Raw genomic sequence first — 22,995 nt, 5'->3', positions numbered from 1 at the left:
CAGTCAGGCAGGGAGGAAAGACCCGCCGACCACCCCCACTATCCACTATCCACTTGCCAGGAAGAATCCCCCTCTTCCTGCAAACCCACTGGTAATTTGCACTGGACCTTCCACTACAGCTTGCTATGAAGCTGCACAGTCTCCAAAGCTAACGAGGCTCGGTTGCAACCATTGTGAAAATTCTTTTCTTTGAATGACATGTCGGACTAAGACCGGAGGTCCAGCGTCGATCCTGGTTTGTCCCTGACCCATCCATCCAATCTTCATCTGGCTTGAAAACATTGGCGTCGTCATTTGACGAACACCAAGCCAGCTACATCTGGACTGCTCATACGGTCTTAATGGACTTCCGTACACTCTAGGCATTACCATGCAAATGGGTATAACAAACGCTCAGCAGAGCGTGATCAAGAGTCCTAACAAAGACTTCACTGCTACTGGCCTCCATGAAGCAGGCTACGTCTGGAAAAAACGCCTGGCAAGATCTGAAGCGTTGATTTGAAACACACGCCTGCCCCAGCTACAGAACTGTGACATCATTGTCCACCACCATATCTCAATGACTATTACCTTTCAATGGTAATCAAAGGCAATAGAGTCCATGAACCATTGCGCCCAAGTTGTTCTGCAGACAGCCTGGTTGTCTCCTTCACTTGCTGTGATTGCAGGTTGAGCGAGAGGCAGCATGGCGTATCACAATACTCCGTCGTCGGACTCGGATCTGGCGATCATCAACCACAACCGCCAAATGTTACGAGGGCCAAATTTACTACACGAGTTGATCGCAAAACCAACCGATGGGCAGAACAAGCTGCTACTTGACTTTGTCAATGCAGGCGGACAACACGTCAAGCTGGATTACGAACAATTCCACCTTTTCACCGATAGCTTGGCCAGGGATATCCGGAGTCATTTACTAGCGTGCAAAGCTGGCGATGCTATCATTCCAGCAGTCATCCCACAATGCCCGGAGCTTTATATCGCATGGGTATCAGTGCTAAAGGCGGGTGCGGCTTACTGTCCAGTCAGTCTCGATGTGCCCACCGAGAGGTTGAATTTCATTGTCAAAGACGTCAATGCACCTTGCATACTGACTCTTTCAACGAATCGAGCAAAAGTTCAGAAGACCCTAGGTGCAAGAAGGTGCCTATCAGTGTCTTTGGAAAATCTAGTGGGAAGCTCGAACAGCCCTAGGGACGCAACGACCCAATCTCCTGCACTCCCGATGGTTGCCCCTGACCACCCAGCATATGTCATGTATACTTCTGGTTCAACGGGATTGCCAAAGGGTGTAAAGGTCTCACATCTCTCAGTCACGCAATCGTTACTTGCACACGATGAACACATACCCCGTTTCAAACGATTTTTCCAATTCGCTTCGCCCACCTTTGATGTGTCGGTATTCGAAATATTCTTCCCCTTCTTCCGAGGCGCCACCCTGGTCAGCTGTGAACGAGAAAGAATGCTCTCAGACCTTCCTGGGACATTAAGATTACTCCAAGCCGATGCCGCAGAGCTAACGCCCACGGTAGCTGGTACACTGTTGCGGACCAGACAGGCAGCCCCAGACCTTAAAGTTCTGTTGACTATTGGAGAGATGCTGACCACACAGGTCATTTCTGAATTTGGCGGGAGTACAGAGAAGCCAAGCATGCTCTACGCAATGTATGGACCGACTGAGGCTGCAATTCATTGCACTCTAGCTGTCAGACTAGATGCTACCGCCTCCGTCCGAAGTATTGGCAAGCCACTTTCAACCGTGACAGCTTTCGTACTGAAGGAAGCCGACAGTCTCGAGATAGCCCACGTCGGAGAGCCTGGCGAACTTGCTATCTCAGGTCAGTTGGCCGATGGATATCTTAACCGCGCTGATCAGAACTCGGCGTCATTTGTCGAACTTCCTGGGTATGGATCCATTTACAAAACTGGTGACCGAGCAGTCTGCAAATCCGATGGCGAGTTGGAAATCCTTGGTCGTCTATCCGCTGGTCAAGTCAAAATAAGAGGTCAACGAGTTGAACTTGGAGAAATTGAGGAAATCGCCTCTAAAGCACAAGGTGTCGACATCGCTGTAGCAAGCGTGATCGATGATGTCCTTGTGTTATTTTGCGCAGGTGCCAAGACTATCGACGTTTCTGACGTTTCCACCGTTTGCAAGTCCTGGCTCCCTTCTTATATGAGACCTAGCGAGGTTATAGTCCTTCAGAACGGTATCCCTCGCCTGCCATCAGGAAAAGTCGACCGGAAGACGCTCGAAGGTAACTTCCAGAAGTCACGTTTGTTTACGGAGGAAGACGATAGCCTCGACAATGAAATCGAGCGGGATATCTTGGAGGTGCTCCGAAATGAGCTCAAGTCTCCTTTACGTCGAACATCTTCTCTGTGGTCATCGGGACTTGACTCTCTACGATCCATAAAGGTCGCCTCGCAATTGCGAAGAAAATACCCTAATATTTCCGTCGCACTGATTGCAGAAGCAGACAATGTTATGGATCTTGCAACAGTCTTACAATCTGAACAATCCTCGATCGAACAAAGCGAAGTTCCAGTTGAGGCCACGACCCAGTGGAAGAACATTGAAGCTACGCTGTACAAGAATCCCGACTTTCAACATTTTCTTGACTCGTGGGACTCCATTTTACCATGTAGTTCAATGCAGATCGCAATGTTGGTGGAAACATCTAATCGAGATCACCTGAATTTCAACGAGATTTCTCTGAGCACCGCGCCTGGAATAGATCACAACGATTTTTTGCAAGCCTTCCGATCGATAGCGGACCAGAATGAGATACTGCGATCTGGATTTGTCTCAACTGGTGACCAAGCAATGCCATTTGCACGGGTCATCTGGCACAACTTCCAACAAGAGGAGCTGAATTTACTTCACCCACTGCAACTTTCCACAGTTTCGCCAAATCGGAACACAGTTACCATCCGTATACACCATGCATTATATGACGGCTGGTCATGGGATTTGATCTTGGACGATCTAAACTCATTTCTATCGGAGCGACCATTGCCTGCTCGAAAACAATTCTCGGATTTTTACGAAAGTGAGCTTCGACAACTAGCGATGCAAAAAGATGAGAGTCTCAGATACTGGCACGAGACTCTGAGAGGATACGCACATACCCCGTTTCCTAATCTCTCCTCTACCAAATTTGACCAAAGTGAAAAAAAGAAGACCTCGATTATATCTAAGCTCTCCATCGAAATGCAGAGCCTTTCTGACAGCTCCAGTTCTATACGCTGCAGTCGTCAGAGCTTTCTGGAATGTGCTTGGGTCTTGCTGTTGTCTTCTTATGCTGACACCACCGATGTTGCTATCGGAGTCGTTTCTGCTGGTCGTCATTTGCCAATGCTTGGAATTGAAACCATCATTGGACCCTGTCTGGCCACACTTCCATTACGTCTAGACCTTGGGACTCTAAGAACCGTACATGACGTGATCAACCACGTTCAACGACAGCATTGGGATCATCTCAAATACGGAAGCCTCGCCCTCATAGATATCCACCGTTCTGCAGGACTTCACCCAGGCCAGCGACTTTTCGACACCCTTTGTGTTTGGCAGGAGGATTATGATCAAGCTAATAGAGATCGTTCGAAGGTGTCTACGAAGAACTACCAGGACTATTTGGACTACAGCATCATTCTCGAGTTTGAGCCGCGTGACGGTCAGCTCTTTATGAAGATGACCTTCGATTCAGGCTTACTACCTGAAGCACACGCGACGTTACTGGCCAGCCAAATGAATGCTCTAGTGTCCCTAATGATCAATAACCTCGATAAACCTTTTAGCACTCTGTGGAAAGATTGTGACTCGAGCATCATGTCTCTATCCAACACGAATTATGAGACATTCAATGAAGACTTTGATCTTGTGTCCGCAATCTCGGAGCTTGCACACTCAAATCCAGAAAGAGTAGCTGTGGAATATGTAGATTTCTACAGCCCTGACGACTCACGAATCGCGAAACAGTACCTGACGTACGGCAGCCTTTATACACAAGCTTGTAAAATTGCTTCGACTCTTACAGGCAAATTCGGGGTTCAGCAAGACGAGCTAGTTTGCATCCTTGCCTCAAAATCAATTGAGCTTTATGTGGGGATTCTGGGTGTTATTTTAGCTGGGAGTGCTTATCTCTGTGTGGATTTTCGGACGCCAGCAGAAAGAACAAGACAAATATTGCGACAATCAAAATCAAAGATCATTTTGTCTGATAGTCGTGACTATTCGAACTTCCAGCCCCACGATGAGCAAACCGTTGTCCGGATAAGCGATGCCATTTACTGGGGATCAGAGTTTGAGAAGGGGGATAAACCCCCACCTGCAGATGGTCTTGCATATGCAGTATTCACGTCCGGAAGTACTGGAACACCCAAAGGAGTTCTAATAACTCGTCGCAATTTGTTGAGCAATATACGAGATCTTTCGCGGATATATCCATCTGATCCTAGCCAAGACAAGCTCCTGCAAGCATGCTCGCCAGCATTCGACGTGTCTGTGTTTGAGATCTTCTGGACATGGTGCAGAGGCATGACTTTGTGCGCTGCATCGAACGATGTTCTGTTCAGAGATATCGAATCCCTTATCCGCGAGCTGAAGATAACACACCTGAGTCTCACTCCTTCTGTCGCTGCTCTGGTCAGTCCTCAGAATGTCCCGTGCGTGAAGATGCTGGTCACTGCTGGTGAACCTATGAACTCCAAAGTGTTTTCAGAGTGGAGTGGTAATGGACTCTATCAAGGCTACGGGCCCAGTGAAACGACCAACGTATGCAACGTCCGACCAGCAGTCTCTCAACAGGACATGCAGAGTAACGTCGGGCCTGCCTTACCAAACACATCGCTTTTTGTTTGCGAGAGACAAGATGTTGCATCGAAAGCCAATGAACATGCAAGTTCATTGTCTTTGACAGATTTTCAACTACTTCCAAGGGGCGCCATTGGAGAGATCTGGGTTGGTGGCGAGCAAGTCGGTCGAGGCTATATTGACCCTGAGTTGACGGCCAAGAGCTTCTTCCAACATCCGGTCTATGGCCGCCTCTACCGTTCTGGTGACATCGGACGCCTCTTGGTCGATGAAACTCTGGTCATCACCGGTCGAGAGGATGATCAGGTCAAACTTCGAGGTCAACGTCTGGAACTAGGTGAGATCAATTCTTCACTACTGAGGTGCGAAGGTGTGAACGATGCGGTCTCAATGATAATCAGAGAGAAGAATGAAACTGATCGGTTGATATCCTTCTGGTCTTCGAATACGCATCGCTCTTTGAACAAAGAAGATGAAGTTGTGAAAACTAAAGCACTTTTTGACCAGTTGATCGGCATTCTTCCCACTTATATGATTCCGGATACGTTACTGTATGTTGAGCAGATCCCATTGACCAGGCAGGGCAAAACAGATCGCCGGGCGGTGGTAGAAATGTACCACGCACTTAGCCGGGAGCAACTACAACACTTTTCAAGACAGAGTAAAACATCAGAAAATACTGAACTGCTTTCAGACTTCGAAAGAGAAGTGGCGGAAGTCATCTCCGCAACACTTCAGGTTCCTCTCGACAATGTGAAACGTGACAGTTCATTTTTTGCCCTTGGTCTCGACTCTATCAGCGCCATCCGCCTGACGCAAAATCTCAAAAAGGTCACGCATCAACAGATGGATGTTTCTACAATCTTGCGAAATCCCTCCATCATCCAGCTGCTATCTGCTTCCGGCGACCGCAGCTCATTGCAGTCGGGTATGCATGACATGGAATCATTTGACAGGTTTCTTCCCGCACAGTGGAAAGCAAATATCACTGCGCAGTATGCCCAATGTGGGCTTGAAGTCGAGTCTTTCCGGCCTTGTACCCCATTACAAGAATCCATGGCGATGACATCTGCAGGTTCCGAAACAGGAGCGTATCGAAATGTCATCATTTTCGGGGTACACGGGGATTTGGAGAAATTGAGAACGGCCTGGAGTTTGGCCATAGTTAGACATCAATTGCTCAGGACTGGGCTTGTGGCATCCGAGTTGGCCGAGCGACCATACTTGCAAGTGGTACTCAAACAGTTCGAGCTGCCTTGGCAAGTCAAACTCGATCAGTCATCTACTATTAGCAATCTCGACGAACTCATGCTTCCACCTTGGCATATCAAGGTTATACAGGACCGTGAAGGAACAAAGTTAGTCTTGGAGATTCATCACGTTCTTTATGATGCAGAAGCAATGTCAATTCTGCTGACTGAGATCCAGTCAGGGTACTACGCGGAGAGACTTCCACCCCCTATTAAATTCGACCGCTATCTCTCTTTCATGAAAAGTCAGCATCCGACGGAGCAAGACAGGTTCTGGCAAACTCAATTGCAGCAATTTTCCCCTTGTAGGATGGGCGATATTCTGCGCCCACAAGATAAAAAAATAAGGCGAGGTATCTCAGCAGTGCAACACACAGCCACAATGAGCCTGGAAAATTTCAAAGATGGTACTCGCAAGCTCTCAACCACGAGTCTATGCGTGCTACAGACCGCATGGAGTCGATTACTCTTCTGCGTCTTTCAAAGGCGAGATGTTTGCTTCGGGACCGTACTCAGTGGTCGAAACCTACCAATTGAGGGTGTGGAAAATATCGTGGGACCCTGCTTCAACACGACTCCAACAAGGGTGAAAATAAAGCACAATCAATCTTCTTCTAGCCTGTGTCACGATCTACAACAGATTAACACCGATGTTCTATCTTTCCAACCCAGCCCACTTCGCAGGATTCAGCAGCAAAATTCGGAAGATGGAGGACCTTTATTTGATACACTTCTACTACTTCAGCATAATGAAATCGAACTCGATGAGAATATCTGGAGGCTTGAAAGTGAAACCGGAGACATGGAATTTCCATTCATTCTCGAAATAATCTTGGATGCCAAATATGATTGCGTGAGATTGAAACTCCATTCTCTCAGTGCAAAAGACCAGCTACTGAATGATATCTTGCGCTGCTATGATAACCTTCTTCGAGATATCATATCATTTCCTCAGGCAAGGGCACTAGATTATTCCACGATCGAGGCATCTATACCAAAATTCCTCTTGCCTGCGCAGAGAGACAATACTGCAGTGGCCAGGGCCAAGCGGCATGTTGAGGCGCAATCCTCTCACCTTGGATTCTCTGAGACCGAGCAGCGCATCATGCAAGTCATAAGGCAGCTGAAGCCAGGACTTCCTTCGGCCATCTCCAAAGACACAACAATTTACCGCCTTGGACTAGATAGCATTAATGCTATCCAGCTTGCAGCAACGCTCCGCAAGCTCAGTTATACAATCTCTAGTGGAGACATCCTAGAAGCGATGACGATCCAAAGAATTGCCGCTTTCTGCTCGAAGAACCATACAAACAACGTGAGTAGTTACACAAAAGTCAACATCCAACACTTTGATATCATCCATCGCCACAAACTCTGCGAGGAGTACTCCATTGATGAAACGAATGTTCAAGATGTGAGACCCTGCACGCCAACACAATCAGGCATTTTATCGCAATTTCTTCGCACAAATGGTGCGCTTTATTTCAATACTCTCAGACTTTGTCCCCACAAGTCTATTGACATCTCGAAGCTCAAAAGCAGCTGGTATATCGTCATGTCCTCGCATGATATGCTTCGAACAAGATTTGTTGAATTGGACGATCCGAAGTATCCGTTTGCGATGGTCACCTATCGCCAAGACTTCTTCGAGCTTCCTTGGTCACGTGCTCAGGGGTCCTCAGCCTTGAGGACGAGCCCCAACGCGAAGAGCCTCACAACAACCCCATGGCATCTTTCATTGACGGAAGACGACTCTGGAGTTGTCTTGGAAGTCTCAATGCTACACGCGTTGTACGATGCAAGATCGCTTGATATAATCCTGCATGACGTAGCTTGTGTTTATCGAGGTATGTCTATTCCAGAACCTCCGTGCATCAATACCGCCATCATGAGGATCCTCTCACTTGGCAGTGCAGAGAGATCTCAGGAATTTTGGTCTGGACTAGGTACTGAACTCTGTCCCACCAAATTCCCTGACTTCAGGATATTCAACACTGCCAAATCAACACTAAAAGCTGTTTCCAAACAATTCGACGTGAATCAGGCAGAAATCAAGGCTAAATGCGCACAGGCCGATTCTAGTCTACAGTCATTATTTGTGGCTGCTTGGTCAAGGCTACTGGCTGCTTACACTGCACAAGACCATGTGACATTTGGTGTTGTCCTCTCTGGTCGCGATTTTGGATCAGATCAGGATAATGATGTTTGTTTTCCTTGCATAAATACCGTTCCGTTCGCGCTACATGTATCTGAGAATCTATCAGAGACCCTAAAACGAGCCACTGACCGGAGTGCTGAGATCTTGAAGCACCAGTATACGCCATTAAGTACCATCAAGCGCCTGGCTGGCGTTGAGGGTGAACTGTTTGACACTGTTGTGGCTTTGCAAGTGTACGAGGGACATGAGGACATCGAACGACCCTGGAGCAAGATCAATGACGAGGCTAGTGCTGAATATTGCCTTTCGCTGGAAATCTTTCCTGAGCATAACGACAAATTTCTCTTCCAGCTCACATGCCGAGAAGATATCGTACCCGTACCACAGGCGGCGGCTATCCTCGACCAGTTCTCTTACGCGGTAAACGAAATCATTTCAGCCATTGATGGGGTGGATACGACACCGAATACAACAGTTTTTTCTGCCATTCCTCCGAAAGATGAGCGAATCCCTACGCAGGTACAATTCTTGCACGAATTCGTCGAACTCACTACCCAAAAGCATCCAGATCGTCCTGCTTTGGAATTTGTGACCGACCTGCAAGCTGAAGTGGATTCAAGGGCGACATGGTCATATGATCAATTAGATCGATGCGGAAATCAGATTGCTCAACTTTTGGTCCGCCAAGGTGTACGCGGAAATGAGCTTGTCGCAATTTGCTTTGAAAAATGCCCTGAAGCCTCATTTTCAATCCTTGGTGTCTTGAAAGCAGGTTGTGGCTATCTTGCTATTGATCCAAGTGCCCCTGATGCTCGAAAATCGTTCATTCTCAAGGACTCAAACTGCAGCATCGTGCTCACTACCCACGATAAAGTGCGGGAATTTTCTCAAACACCAGGAGTATCTATTATTGCAGTTGATAAAGCGGATTGGCAAAGTCTATCAGATCAAAAGCCCAGGCTGATCAATGCTATCAATCCTCAAGACACTTGTTACTGCTTGTACACATCAGGTACGACTGGTACACCTAAAGGATGTCTCATCAGTCACAGCAGTGCTGTTCAAGCGATGCTATCATTCCAGCGTATATTCAAAGGAAGATGGAACTCGAAATCTCGATGGCTCCAATTTGCATCTTTTCATTTCGATGTCAGTGTCCTGGAACAATACTGGAGTTGGAGCGTGGGTATCTGTGTCACCTCGGTCCCACGAGATATTCTATTCGAGGACCTTCCCGGGACGATCAGCCGCTTGAAAATTACACATCTTGATCTTACACCGAGTTTGGCACGACTTCTAACCCCCGAGGAGGTTCCAAGTCTATGTGACGGTGTTTTTATCGTTGGCGGAGAACAAGTGAGGCAGGAAATCTTAGAAACATGGGGAGACTCCCAATGCCTGTACAACTTCTATGGTCCAAGTGAAGTGACGATCGGCTGCACAGTCCACCAAAATGTACCAAAGACGGCGAAGCCGACAAATATCGGCAGGCAGTGGGATAATGTTGGTTCTTTTGTGCTGATTCCAAACACCCAAACACCAGTGATAAGGGGCGGAGTTGGAGAACTATGCCTTTCTGGCCCTCTTGTCGGCAAAGGATACCTTAATCGCCCGGAGCTCACGGCTGAAAAGTTCATCACCTTAGAAGTGTATAACACACGGATCTATCGAACCGGAGACTTAGTAAGAGTCCTCCATGACGACAGCTTTGAATTTCTTGGAAGAATAGACGACCAAGTGAAACTCCGTGGTCAGCGACTCGAAATTGGGGAGATCAACCATATCATTATGAGTGCTTCTCCAAAGCTTAAAGATGTTGCGACTATGGTCCTCAAACATCCGATTCAGCAAAAAGACCAGCTAGTGACGTTTTTCTGCACAGAAGAGAAACAGAATCGCAAACACAAGCCCACATTGATCGATACTCAAGTGGTCGAGACCCTGATCAAGGAAATCAAGAGTGAGTGTGCCGATCGCTTGCCTTCCTATATGGTTCCAACCTATTATTTTGCGGTCTCAGTTATACCCCTCACAATCAATAATAAGCTTGATCAGAAGGGTCTGAAAACGCTCTTCGAGGAGCACTTGTCAGCGACATCAAATTCAGCGTCCAATGATGAGCTCCAGAATTCGAATAAGGAACTGTCAGACCTTCCCCAAGTGATTGAAGTTGTGGCTTCATTCTTACAAATTTCAAACTCTACAGTCCAACCGTCTTCGAGGCTTTTTGAACTCGGGGTAGACTCCATTTCGGCAATTGGGCTGTCTCGAGCATTCAAGAAACGCGGATACGAACACGTAACTGTCGCAACTATACTGCGCTACCCCAGTGTGATTGGTTTGGCGCAAGCATTTACTCGGGACATCCATGAGACTGACATTACCCCCAATATCGCGGACGCCCAGAGAAGGATTCAATTGTTTGCCCATGCTCATTTGTCAATAGTGACTGAGACGCTTGCGGTTTCTCCAGATGAGATTGCCGTCATTGCTCCATGTACTCCTCTGCAGGAAGGCATGATATCGAAGGTTGTTGGCGCTAACAACGATAAAGATACCACATATTTCTCAGTATTTCACTATGATTTGGGCGTCGATGTTGACCTTGAAAGACTTGAGGCTATCTGGAATGCTACTGAGCAAGAAACCGCTATTCTGAGAACTCGATTTGTCTCCACGATCGATGGCTTTGCTCAAGTGGTTCTGCGAACAAATGTCCACACTGGAGTGCAACTGAGGCGACTCCAAAATGGGAAGACACATCTTTCTGTACCTTGGACCGACTACTTCATGGATTGGATCAAATCAACGAGATCTTTTGCAGCACAACTTCCATGGAAAGTTGACTTGATCACTTTTGGGAAGAGGAAATATATGTCCTTGCAGATTTTCCATGGGCTTTACGATGGGATCAGTCTCAACTTGTTGCTAGACAAGGTTCACAATTCCTACTTCTCGACGAAGCCGAAACTAGACGGAGAAACAAAATTCTTCGATGCTCTTCCCTATGGCCCACTCAGTTCACAGCCGAATGAAAAGGGATTCTGGACATCGAAGCTGCCCTCAATAATGCGACTCAACCTCTCTCTGAAAGATAGCACGCTAAATTCTAGGGGGAAAGTTGTATTCTTGCAGGAGAGAGTTGTTCAGACAGAACTGTCTGGTTTCTGCAACAGGCTGGACGTGACAGTTTCTGCATTCTTCCAAGCTGCTTGGTTGTACGTCTTGCATCAGGTCTATGGTGTCAATCCCACGATTGGTGTTGTCGTCTCAGGTCGAGCCTTGGCTTTAGAAGGCGCAGATGGCATTATCGGCCCAATGTTCAACACTATCCCTTTCGCAGTATGCAACCTCCCAAAGAAAGAGTCCAAATTTTCCGATCTCGTTCAGGCATGTCATCAATTCAATATCGAGTTACTACCTTTCCATCACACTCCTTTGAGACAGATCGCACGCCACATTGGTCAAGATGTACGTCAAGGGCTTTTCGAAGTACTCTTCGTGTTTCAGAAGGCTCATCCTAAGAACAACAAAGCCAGTCTGTGGCAAGAAATTCCAACTCAGCAAAGTTTGCCAGAATATCCACTGAACCTGGAAGTTGAACAGAAAGGTGACGAATTTAATGCTACTCTTTTGACAAAGCCAGAATATGTCGATCAAAATCATGCTGAAGAGCTACTAGGGCTATATCTTGACCTTGTGCGAGGTGTTGACAAGATTTCCGATCTTGCCATGGACAGCTTCTGCGAAGGTACATTTCCGTCGAATGGGCTCACGACTCCCAGCAGCCTCTCATCCAGCACCAGTATAGCTACACTGGTTGATGACTCACCATGGAGTGACATGGAACTCATAATAAGGACGGAGGTAGCTCAGCTGGCCTCGGTACCAGAAGACAGCCTTGGTAAGGACAGTCCAACCATCTTTGAGATCGGTCTGGATAGCATAGAGGCAATGAAGTTGTCTGCCCGACTTCGGATCCGTTCCGCAAGGATCGCTACTAGTGCCATCATGAAATCGCCCACTATTGCAGGAATTGCAAGCCATATCGGTGCATTAGCAATGAACTCTCAACAAGATGAGCATCATGATGCCACACTGCCAAATGACACGAGAATGCAGCAACATTATCGCGACAAGCTACAAAAACAAGGCATCGATCTGGAACACGTTCAATCCATTCTACCAGTGACGCCGATGCAGGAGGGTCTCCTATTGGAGCCGGGCAAATACTTCAATGTATTGGTCTACAAATTACGGAGAGATGTTGATCTTCAGCGGCTCAAAGTAGCTTGGGAAAGTACTCTTCAAAGCGAAGCTATCCTGCGGACCCGTTTTGCAATCATCGATGCGGAAGAAGGTGATGATTCGATCGTCCAATATGTTACTACAAGCGCCGTCGAGCTGGACGTTCTATACAATGAGAGCATTACCAACATCGTTAACAATATGAAGGCTATGGTGACGAGCTCAGCTATTGAGAGGCACAAGTTTCATAGCCTTATTGTGGATAATGGAGGTACTGGAGTTTTCTTAGTTCTCGGGTCACCGCATGCTCTGTACGATGCTTGGTCTCTGCATCTTCTCCATCGAAAGGTCGGTACAACCTATTGCTCTGCGGGGAATTTCCTTCCACAACCGAAGACAATGTCTTATGACAAGCACATCCAAGAGGTCATCCGACATAACCGAGTTAGTGAAGCAAAACAATTCTGGCAAGAAGGCTTGCGCGCTGTCCAGCCTAGCAATGTTGCAGACCACATTACCGTTGACGAATCATCAATCGGCCGGATTAGAGCGCAAGCGTCATCTGAGGTCCAACTGGTAGATGCACTCAGATTCTGCAGGACACAAGGTGTCACGTTGCAATCCCTTGGTTTGACTGTCTGGACTATTGCACTGGCACATATCATTCAACGACTCGATGTGTGTTTTGGCCTCGTGCTCTCTGGCCGCACGACCGAGAACTCGGAAGAACTGATATTCCCAACCTTCAATACAGTTATTTTCGCCCCGAGCATGCACGAAAATGGAAGTAATGCCACAACCCTCAAGCAGGTGCATAATACTATGGTCAGGGTCTCTGAATATCAGCATTTTCCACTCCGGAATGCACTTCGGATTGCACGAGCTCAACAACAGGGCACCCTATTTGACACCTTGTTCACGTTTCAGAAGCTTCCCACCACCGATGCAGAATCCCCTGTGCTCTATGATGAGTATAATGAGGAAGACAACGATATCAATCCACCATATCCTGTCAATATCGAGTTTGAGGGCCATGAAAGTGGATTAAGGTGGACTATCGCCGTTCAAGAAGGACTTCTGGATCAAAAGTATGTGGATGGACTAATGGCTATGCTGAATGCGGTTCTATCATCGATCATCAACTGTCCAAATGAACAAATAGTTCGTCGTAAGGCGGACACTGTTTCGATCTGCGGATTGCCTTTTATACAGATGGAATTGAGAACTACTGGCAAGCTCAACCCGAGCCAAAATGGATCCCGAGGGAATACTAAGGTTCCATCTGATACTTGGTCACCAGTGGAAGTTCAAATAAGAGATGTTCTCGCAAAGGTCTCCAAGACCGACAAGCGACAAATCTCAAAATTGGTCGGATTCTATCACCTCGGTCTTGACAGTGTCAGTGCAATCAAGGTGGCCAGTCTCTTGAGACAAGAAGGAATCAGGTTGCCCGTGAGTGAGATCGTCAAGGCCCAAACAATCGAAAAGATGGCATTGGTGGCCGGGAAGCTCGACCAGCCAGTGCTTAGGGCGAAGCAATCCCCGCCTCCCTTGGGAGACGATTCCATGACACTTTCATTCCTCCAGGGCCTTGGGATGAACCCTGCCGACTTCGAAGAGGTGTTTCCCACTACCGCCGGCCAAACTTACATGCTAGATATGTGGTCAGCGAGCCATGGGCACTTATTTTATCCGACATTTTGGCTTGATGTATGTGGGATGACAACTGAGAAGATTCATCAAGCAATTGATCGGCTTGTGCAATCGACACCAATGTTGAGGACGAAGTTTGTCAGAACTCACCAGGGAGAAATCTTGTCCTTGGTCGTGAAAAATGAAACGATCGGCAACCATGAGTTTCCTTGGTCCGTACAAATCGAACAACGCGAGCAGAGTCACTTGGTTACCTGGAAGCTCCACCATTCTTTGTATGATGCTGTCAGTCTGCGATTGATGCTGTCGGAACTCGGAAAGTTGTGTCAGAACAGTGATCATGTTGTACGAGTCAATGGGAACCTGAAAGATTTTGTTTTAAAGACCAAGTCGAATGGTGACGCAAGAAAAGAGTTTTGGATCAACTATCTTACCGAGGCTCGTGAAATAACCCCTAGCCCTGCAAAGGGTTCGTTCGAGGCCACGAGGGTCGAGATATTTGACCCGAAGGTGATGCATATATCTCACCTACAAGCGGCACTGCGACGTCATGGTATCACCATACAGGCACTTTTTTTCGCGGTGTATGCTCAAGTCTACGCCTCTAGATTGGAGAATCAAATTAAAGATGTCATCATGGGAATCTACCTCGCGAATCGATCCCTCGACATCGATAATCTGACGGAGCTCTCAGCACCAACATTCAACCTCGTTCCTCTCAGGATCAGATTAAATAGCTCATCTATCATCCAAATCGCGCGTGAAGTGCAAAAGGATCTTGGCGAGATCAGCAGACTGGAGCACTGTGGTGTCAGTATGCGAGAAATACACGCTTGGACAGGTAACAAGGTCGACACTTATGTGAACTTCCTTGCCTTGCCAGAGAATGATGCTGGCGATCGTGAAGAAGACAATGGAGAAGGCAAGGCAGGCGGTGTGACTAGCGATGACGCTGTGAGCGTGACCCACATCCAAGTGGATCGCGAAATGAAAGATGCGGCCGCTAAAATGAAAGAGAGTTCTCCTCTGTTCAATGAGGACGTCGAAAAGGGTTTGGCAAGTTATGATTGGTGCATGGTAAGTGAAACATCTTCAATAAACTCTTATGATGTGCTACGATCTGATACTAACAAATTTCGGCTACAGCCTTCCATCGATGTCGAGGCGAAAGTGAGCAATGGATATCTCGGAATCGGTGTCTTTTCGCCCCAAGGCATGCTCACGGAGGATGATGTGAAAGAGGTGATAAAGTACATTAAGGATGTTGTGATGTCGGTGTCGTAGTTGTCTATGCAGACTCTTAGACGAGGTATAGCCTTCGGGATAGCTAGTTACGACAGGTCTCGGGATGGGATACTTGAAAAGGCGTTGTTATTAGGCTTGGGCGTTGGTCAAGCTATCTTGCGTTCCACAGAATTCTAGAAATTGATTCCTTCCTGGACATACCCACAATGCTGTTCGTTTCACTGCATGATGGAGATAAAACCCGAACAGAAGAGTGACATACACACCTACTCGTAACCAGTAGCTCTCATGGCGAGCATTCCAAACTTCCATGTGTATCCACCCCAGTCAGCAAATATCGGCCACAGCCGGTCAGCGTGGTAAATTGAAAGCACACGGTAGGTTTAACGGATACATGAATAAAGAAATGATTTTAGCTTGCTAGATATCCATGCTCATCCACAGGGCGGGCGGGCTGTACCAGCTGACAAAGATGTGGTGGTATCAAGATAATTTCTTGAGGGTTGCAAAGAACGAATACGAGTATTCGCTCTGAGGTGGCGGGTGGCTGTAGGTCACACCTGTCTGCTCACCTCTGGGTGCATTTATATGTAGTTAGATAGCCGACACGAATCGTCAAGTAGGTCAGTTTTTCAAGTGGCTCTAGGATCTGAATGCTCTAGGACGAGTGGTCAATGAGTACAAGCTGTGGAGGAAGGTGTTTGTTCGCCTATTAATTAGTTATTGCAGTTGGGTTCCTTCGCCGCCTTCTAAACACTAGTTTACGTTGCTTACAACCGCCTAAGGCACGGGGGAACCAAATGCAATTCCGGGCATTCTCCTGCCCAATCACACCGGGACAAAGTCAAAGCGCCTTTGGGCTAAGGGGGCGAGAAGCGTTGCAACGAGTGGTCAGCACTATTTCATAAGCAAAGCTCGGGGCGTACCCTTAAATTTTAATTCCCAAAAGGACATTTATTTCAATGTTGTCTCTCATGTCTTGGATGAATATTGCTATACGCGAAGTAAAGCATAAGCCAGTGCTTATTCAATTATCGTCTTCTGTATCATTGATCTCTAGTCGCCTACTCCGACCCTCAAGACATACAAGTTCACACTTTACACGCACAAATTATTGCCCGCTCGATATCTTGGAAATCGACGACAACGCCATCTCAAGAGAAACGAATTGGAACACCTTTACCTCGCCAATTTTGAATAGTCGCTGACACACTAATGGCGACACCACTCACTTCTGATCCCACGCGTTTTGACTCCGCGGACGAGCCGACCATCGCGGGACCCTTCACTCTGTTTGATGGGTCCTTCATCCTGGAATTTCTACAGCCTCGCCCGGAGAGGCAAGCCTCGTAAGTATCGTCGCCATTTCTTTCTTTGATTTGTCGAAGCGGGATCGCTTTCACGTATGGTCGGCGGTCGAAAGCCGATTAGATCTTGCTGGGACTGACTTGGCCGCAAGCAAAATGTCAAATCTTGCGATTGAGGTAACGCCGGAGAGTTAGACTAGTTAAGAGGCCGCTTAATTGGTGTTTCGGTGTTCTGGATTAGAAGGACAAGGCTGAACCCCCTTAAAGCTAACTTGCACTGCTATCCAGAGTTTTGATGCGCGCTACGTATAACCACGCTCACCCACTATGCAAGGCCGGCAAGAAATTTATACAAGTAAGTTTTGATTATTACATCGCCATTGTCTTACGCTTCCACCTCCGAAGCGCCTTCCTTCGATGTAAACTGGGATACAAAACGGACTACAATGCTGCAAGTACTAATCATCCACTCTTCTCAGGCACCTCCACTGCACGTCCACTTGCTGCAATCCGAATCCCTTGTCGTCCTCAGTGGGCGAGTAGGAACAACGACGACCTACGGCCTCATTGACACTATTCATACTCCAGAGACTGCGAACGAAGCCAACCCGTACGAAATCACCCCGATGATGCCTCATACCTTTTGGCCGGATCCGGCAGCCACAGAGGACACTACGTTTCTGATCAAGGCCCACCCGAGCTTGGACGGTATGGACGCGCGGATGGATCGACTTTTCTTCCAGTCTCTGCTGAAGTATATCAGTGATGTGGCGGAGAAGAAAGAACGGATGGATATCCTGCAGATCATGCTGATCCAGTGAGTTGTTCCCGTCGGCCCATCATGGTCTCGGATTTCTGGGTATGCTAACTCAATCTCCCAAAAACTCAGACACGTGTCGGCAACAGCTATGGTCATGTTCCCTGGGGCATGGTTCCTTGGCCCACTCAGGTGGTGGATTCCGTGGAAGCTCCAAGCTCTGGGATCCACCATTGCCCAATGGCAAGGCAAGAAAACGTTGATTCAGAGATATCTGTCGAAGGAGGATTGGGAGGAGGCACAGCCACGAGTCGATGGGCGCTCAAAGATTGCGTGATGTCCCTTGGACGGTCGTCGTCCATTGTGCAGCACATTCCTCCGGATCGTCTCTCGGAAGGCCACCAGCTGTCTTCTGCTGGAAGGGTCGAGATTTACAACGGGTTGTCATCCCACGGTGACTAGGCAGCACTCCGTTCTCAACTGTGTTCAGTGCGCATCGACGACAAAGACCTCGCCGTATCGTCGGATCTGAGTGTGCTGACATCTTACACAAACGGAACATTGCAAAGTGCAAAGCAAAAAGCAAACTCTGCAAACGCACTGTCATCCCATTTGTATGACGTCGGATTGGTTTGACTATTCTAAACACGAGAATTTTGGGTAACAGGATGCCTAGCGGGTGACACCCACACGTAGAAAGTCGTTCACATTCTGCAACCACCACGTTCATCCCACCTCTCACAAGCTTCGTCGATGATTCAGATAGCAAAGCTTGAGCAACTTGATAGCGAAAACTCTCTCGATCCTTTCAAAGGCTTGCATTCATGGTGTTTTGGTGGTCATCATCTTTGATGTCAGTCTTATTGGTTATAAAATCAACCGTCATTCGAAAATGATATATGTGATGTCTTCCCAAAGTGGCAGTATACCAACGAGGGTCTCGTAACGCCTCTTCCTTTGCCCCACGCCTGCATCCCCAAGCCACACGAGCGAACGACCAGCGGCCTTGTGACCAGCAAACTGTCAATCGATCAATGCGTCCAATCCCGGTTAAACTTTTCGCACCATTTTGCTCTCAACGAATCCCATCACGGACAAAGAAGCAGTGATTGAGACAAGTAACCCGTGCTGCTGACAAAACCCTGCCTCATGATTCGTGGAAGGTGTGATGATGCTGACATCTTGCTCAATTGCAGTCCTACTTTGTAGGTGACGTGACGATTACGGGGCCCACCAACAGCAACACCACCAGCAGCATCGGCACCAATATCGACATCAACATCAACATCGACCTCAACCCCACCATATGCATACTATTTTTCTTACAGGGATGTTCTAGTGTAGTGCATGAGCGGGCCACGCCGTCGGACCAGGGCATGTGAGATCTGCACATGTTCGCAAAAACAATATCTAATCTGATGGGAATATGCACTGAGAAACGCTGTTATCTGATCCGGTGTCGGAGTTGTTGGAGCCTATATGACGACGACCATCGTCTCTTGAAGCATGTGCTAAATGCCAGTGTCTATCATTTCATCGTAGATGCATACTAAGTCATAGGCCACTCATGCTAGATATGTATGGCGCTGATAGCGAAGGCATAAAAACAGGGCTCGTGGGCACAAATGGAGCTGGCAACATGTGATTTTGATGCCGGCAGCGCCATGTGGGAACCAAAAATGATACTCTGAAAATACTTACAAGCAAGATTTTGCAACTGCCCGTGAAGTACAGATTTGATAAAGCGAACGTGGTGGTCACTGCAATGCGAGTGCCAGTGCCAGACACCCCAACCAAATTTCGACCGGCCTGTCTTTCCACACCACCAATTCCAATTTCATCTCCATTCTCGTTCTCCTTCCCATTCCCCTTCCCATTCCACCCGCATCCCGCACCCATCGAGCTTCTCAAGTCCGTTCGTTACATGGCGTGACGCTCAATTTACTTCTGGCTGGGCGCGACGGAGCTTCTCCTGTTGGAATCCTTCAACTGGACGATTTCCATGACCTCGGTATCACCGTCGGCGAATGCCTGGTCTCCAAACGCGACCGCGATCTCTTCCAGTGTTATGCCGGCGGTTTCCACATAGTAGAAATGCGACAGCCCCGCAGAGAAGAGGCAGAATCCGGCTATCACGAGGTAGAAATATCCGCCGATTCCCGCGAAGGCATCGGGCGAAACCATGCCGATGATGAAGTTGAAGATCCAGTTCGAAGTCGTCGCCAGCGCCATTCCTTTGCTACGTGCTCTTAACGGAAAGCACTCGGCCGGCAAAAGCCAAGGCATAGGACCCCACGTGAAACCGTACACTATATTGTAGAGCATAACAAAGGCGTATTGACCATTAGCTTTAGTCTGCGACGCCATCTCGGCCTCCGTGAAAGCGCAAACGACCGCTAACAATATAGCCATAGCGATACCTGTTTGGTTGAGTTAGCTTACTTTAACAACGAACATCAAGTTTTGTTCCATATGTCTTCGACTTACCTCCCAGAAGCAACAAGGGCTTACGGCCCCAGCGGTCAGCGAGCCACCAGGTAACCACAGTGGCGGCCGTGTAAGGGATCGCGTTAGCAGCAGTGAATAGAAGTGACTTTCGTTCATCAAAGCCCGCGGCTGCCAGGGTGCTGGGCAAATAGAATGAAATTATGTTGATGCCGTTGAGTTGGGCGAACATCTGAACGGTGATTCCAACGATGGTCCGCTTACGGTATCTGGTAAACATCTCCTGCAGAACTCGGACGTTAGCTCAAGGTAGAATGGCAATGCAAAGAAAAAGTCCAATGAAGGGTTCACCTCACCAGCCAGCCAGATTTTCCAAGGTTGGTTTCATAGATGACGGCCTCTTGAATCTCCACGAAGACTTCCTGCACATGCTTCGCCTGGGTATCTCCGTTTGAGTGGAGGTCTGCAACTGTCTGGAGAGCTTCCTTCATGAATCCATTCTTTGCCAACCATCTAGGAGTTTCAGGCAAGAAGAATGACATGGTGAACAAGACGAAGGACAAGATGATCTGAACGATGAAGGGACCTTGCCAGGACATCTTGTCCGGAAGCATGAAGTTGAATCCATAATCGACCCAGCACGACAGCATATATCCAGCAATGAGAAAGGTATACTCGATACCAACCATCATCCCTCGCCTGTGAGGTTTGGCTATTTCGGTTTGGATAATCGGCACGGTCATCGAGAGGAAGCCCACGCCCACTCCTTGGATAGTGCGCCCAGCGACGAAGGTGGCGAAATTGGCGGCGAAGATCTGAATGAATGCACTGAAGAAGTAGATAAATGCTCCGATGCGGACACATCTCTTGCGACCCATAATGTCTCCAAGTCTACCGGCGATCAATGCGCCCACGGCCGCAGAGGCTTGCAGGCACGCGACCGATATGCCGGTGATGGATGGGTTGATGGACGAAGTTGTGCCATCAGCTCCACCATAGTCGGAGAAGAATCGTGTGATAAATACTGGGTTTACAAGCAAACCAGACATTATACCTGCATATGTGTAAGTAAAGGAAGGCTTCATCATGGCTCGTCACGAATGAAACTGTACCGGAGTTGTAACCGAAGAGAGCATCTCCCAAGCTTCCAAATCCGCATGTTGCATAAAGAAGTGCTGAGCCCGTGATGGGATATCTAGCCGAGATTTTGGTTGGTTTCAAAGTCTTCTCAAGCCAACTTTGCTGCTCGGCGACCTGGATCGCAACTGAGGACGCCCGGTCTCTGATGGCGATGTTGTGTTCGACCGCAGACGGTCGTCGTGAGCCCATGGTTGAGGACGCAGGAAAATCGTCGGTGTTAGACTGGCTGTGGAGTGGACAATCGCTTGTCCTGTGACCTCTAAGATGTGTGGAGAGTTGGGATGAACGTCTCTGGGGGATATCTGAGCTTTTATCTCCCTGACGATTGCTTTCCAGAAAACTCTGGCCGGGTCAGGAGTATGAAGCAAGTCACAGGCTCGGTTTCCGAATGTCAACGATAGTGACATGCCCACATACGATCCACAGCGGACTGGCATAGGGACCCAGCTGGAGGACCGTGTTCTAGCCATGGTGGTCACGCCTACCGACCAAGAATCGCTCACCACGGACTGCCGTGCGCAGCATCGCTAGACAGGCTTTGCGGTACCGAAATTGATGGATCCTACCGTTGCAGGATCGATCCTAGACTTCGCCCACAGTCGCCCTGCCGACTGTCAAGGGGAGAAGATCGTGTCGGAAGCAAAATGTCGTTGAGCCGAACGTGAACGATAGATGAAGAGGTTCATCGGAGGAAGTAGAAAACCAGAAAGCTTGGCAATGTTCCGATCGTTGTTGATTGGATGGGTCTGTGAGATCTTCGGTACCGGGCATGGCGCTATCGGATGCGCTAACCTCACTTGGCAAGTCCACGCTGACTCGACACGCTGGAGTGATCTCCACGAGCATCCAGCTACGCAGATCTTAGAGGAACCACCAGGCTGCATTTCAGGATACTCTGCTTATGAGGTTGCGTCTACATACTTGCGGGCTATCGAATTGCAGGCTGGCTTGACTGCTATAGGCTCCGAAATGGTAGATATTGGTTACGAGGATGATTGAACGGCTTCGATGCTTGCATATTTGGCCGGCGGAAAGAAAGCCTTCTGAGGCAAGCGGATCACAGTTGCAGCACAAACAGGGTCTAGAAGAAGGGATTGAGCATATTCCAAGTCCGATGCCTCCTTACAATGAAATAATAGCACGTTTGTGTGAGAGGGTGGGAAATGGCATTGATGATATACTCCTAAATCCCGGGAGGTGCACTCTCTACCTGCTCTCTATTCCCCTGAAACTTCTCCTCATCTACCCTGTTTGACTGATATGGACGTTGGATATCTAGATGTCCTGCAGTCTCGCCACCCAGGTTCCCGAAACCTATCTTCCGTAGCTCAGTCTTGAAGTCGTCCAGTAAGATGTTGTCGGTAAGACACTTGAAGATCAAAGTCAGCTTCCAATAAGGATTGATTCTATATAAAGAAGATTAGAAACCCAAGTCACCATCATGCATTCAGAGTTGGAGTCTCACGTACCCATCAACAGGGCCGCCAATCTTGGGAATGGCGACTGCGAGGATATCCATGACCGTGAAAATCATGGAGAGGCATATCGCTGCTAGGAGAATGCCCAGGCGAGGACTTCGAGTGATCAGCGTGAGGACCGAAGCACCGTAGCATTTTCTGATAACGTGGAAGAGGAGGACGCAGGGGAACAGCCACCATGGATCCCTGGTTGAAGGCTATCATTATTATATATTTATATGAGTTGGCATATTCGTGTACCTGAAGAGAAACTCCGTAGGCCTGATCCTGGTATAAATGCTGCTAATATTGTTGAAGAAGAGGAAATTGCAGACAATTTGTGTCACGGTTGGTACAATTGTCAATCCAAGTGTCCCCAGGTAGATCCACCGGACTATTCTCGCGTGTTTTTCGTCGAAGAGAAATCTGCCGTCAAAGACGAACGGCTTGATTTTCAGCCATGCGATAGTGTTGTGCACGAAGCATGATATGTAGAGTAGTGCTGCCGTTCCAGAGAGG

General features: G+C 48.1%; 3 protein-coding genes across 3 annotated transcripts; 2 read left to right on the top strand and 1 right to left on the bottom strand.

Moving 5' to 3' along the window:
- Positions 1 to 685: 685 nt before the first annotated feature.
- On the top strand, positions 686 to 15,409 carry LTR84_009470 (uncharacterized protein; the record flags this gene model as incomplete). Its single annotated transcript, XM_064853010.1, has 1 exon — positions 686 to 15,409. The coding sequence occupies one exon, from the start codon at positions 686 to 688 to the stop codon at positions 15,407 to 15,409; it is 14,724 nt and encodes a 4,907-aa protein (XP_064700773.1).
- A 1,714-nt stretch (positions 15,410 to 17,123) lies between these two features.
- On the top strand, positions 17,124 to 17,771 carry LTR84_009469 (uncharacterized protein; the record flags this gene model as incomplete). The annotated part of the gene is made up of 3 exons (XM_064853009.1): positions 17,124 to 17,132; positions 17,157 to 17,494; positions 17,567 to 17,771. 3 exons carry the CDS (start codon positions 17,124 to 17,126, stop codon positions 17,769 to 17,771), a joined length of 552 nt encoding a protein of 183 aa, XP_064700772.1.
- A 1,604-nt stretch (positions 17,772 to 19,375) lies between these two features.
- Positions 19,376 to 21,208, bottom strand: LTR84_009468 (uncharacterized protein; the record flags this gene model as incomplete). Its single annotated transcript, XM_064853008.1, has 4 exons — positions 19,376 to 19,854; positions 19,922 to 20,162; positions 20,236 to 20,933; positions 20,992 to 21,208. The coding sequence occupies 4 exons, from the start codon at positions 21,206 to 21,208 to the stop codon at positions 19,376 to 19,378; spliced, it is 1,635 nt and encodes a 544-aa protein (XP_064700771.1).
- Between the last annotated feature and the right edge of the window lie 1,787 nt (positions 21,209 to 22,995).

The sequence above is a fragment of the Exophiala bonariae genome, assembly GCF_035927105.1.
Source record: "Exophiala bonariae strain CCFEE 5792 chromosome Unknown scaffold_39, whole genome shotgun sequence".
Lineage (NCBI taxonomy): Eukaryota > Fungi > Ascomycota > Eurotiomycetes > Chaetothyriales > Herpotrichiellaceae > Exophiala > Exophiala bonariae.
Note: the sequence above shows the minus strand (reverse complement) of the source record. Positions and strands in the feature narration are given on the sequence as shown.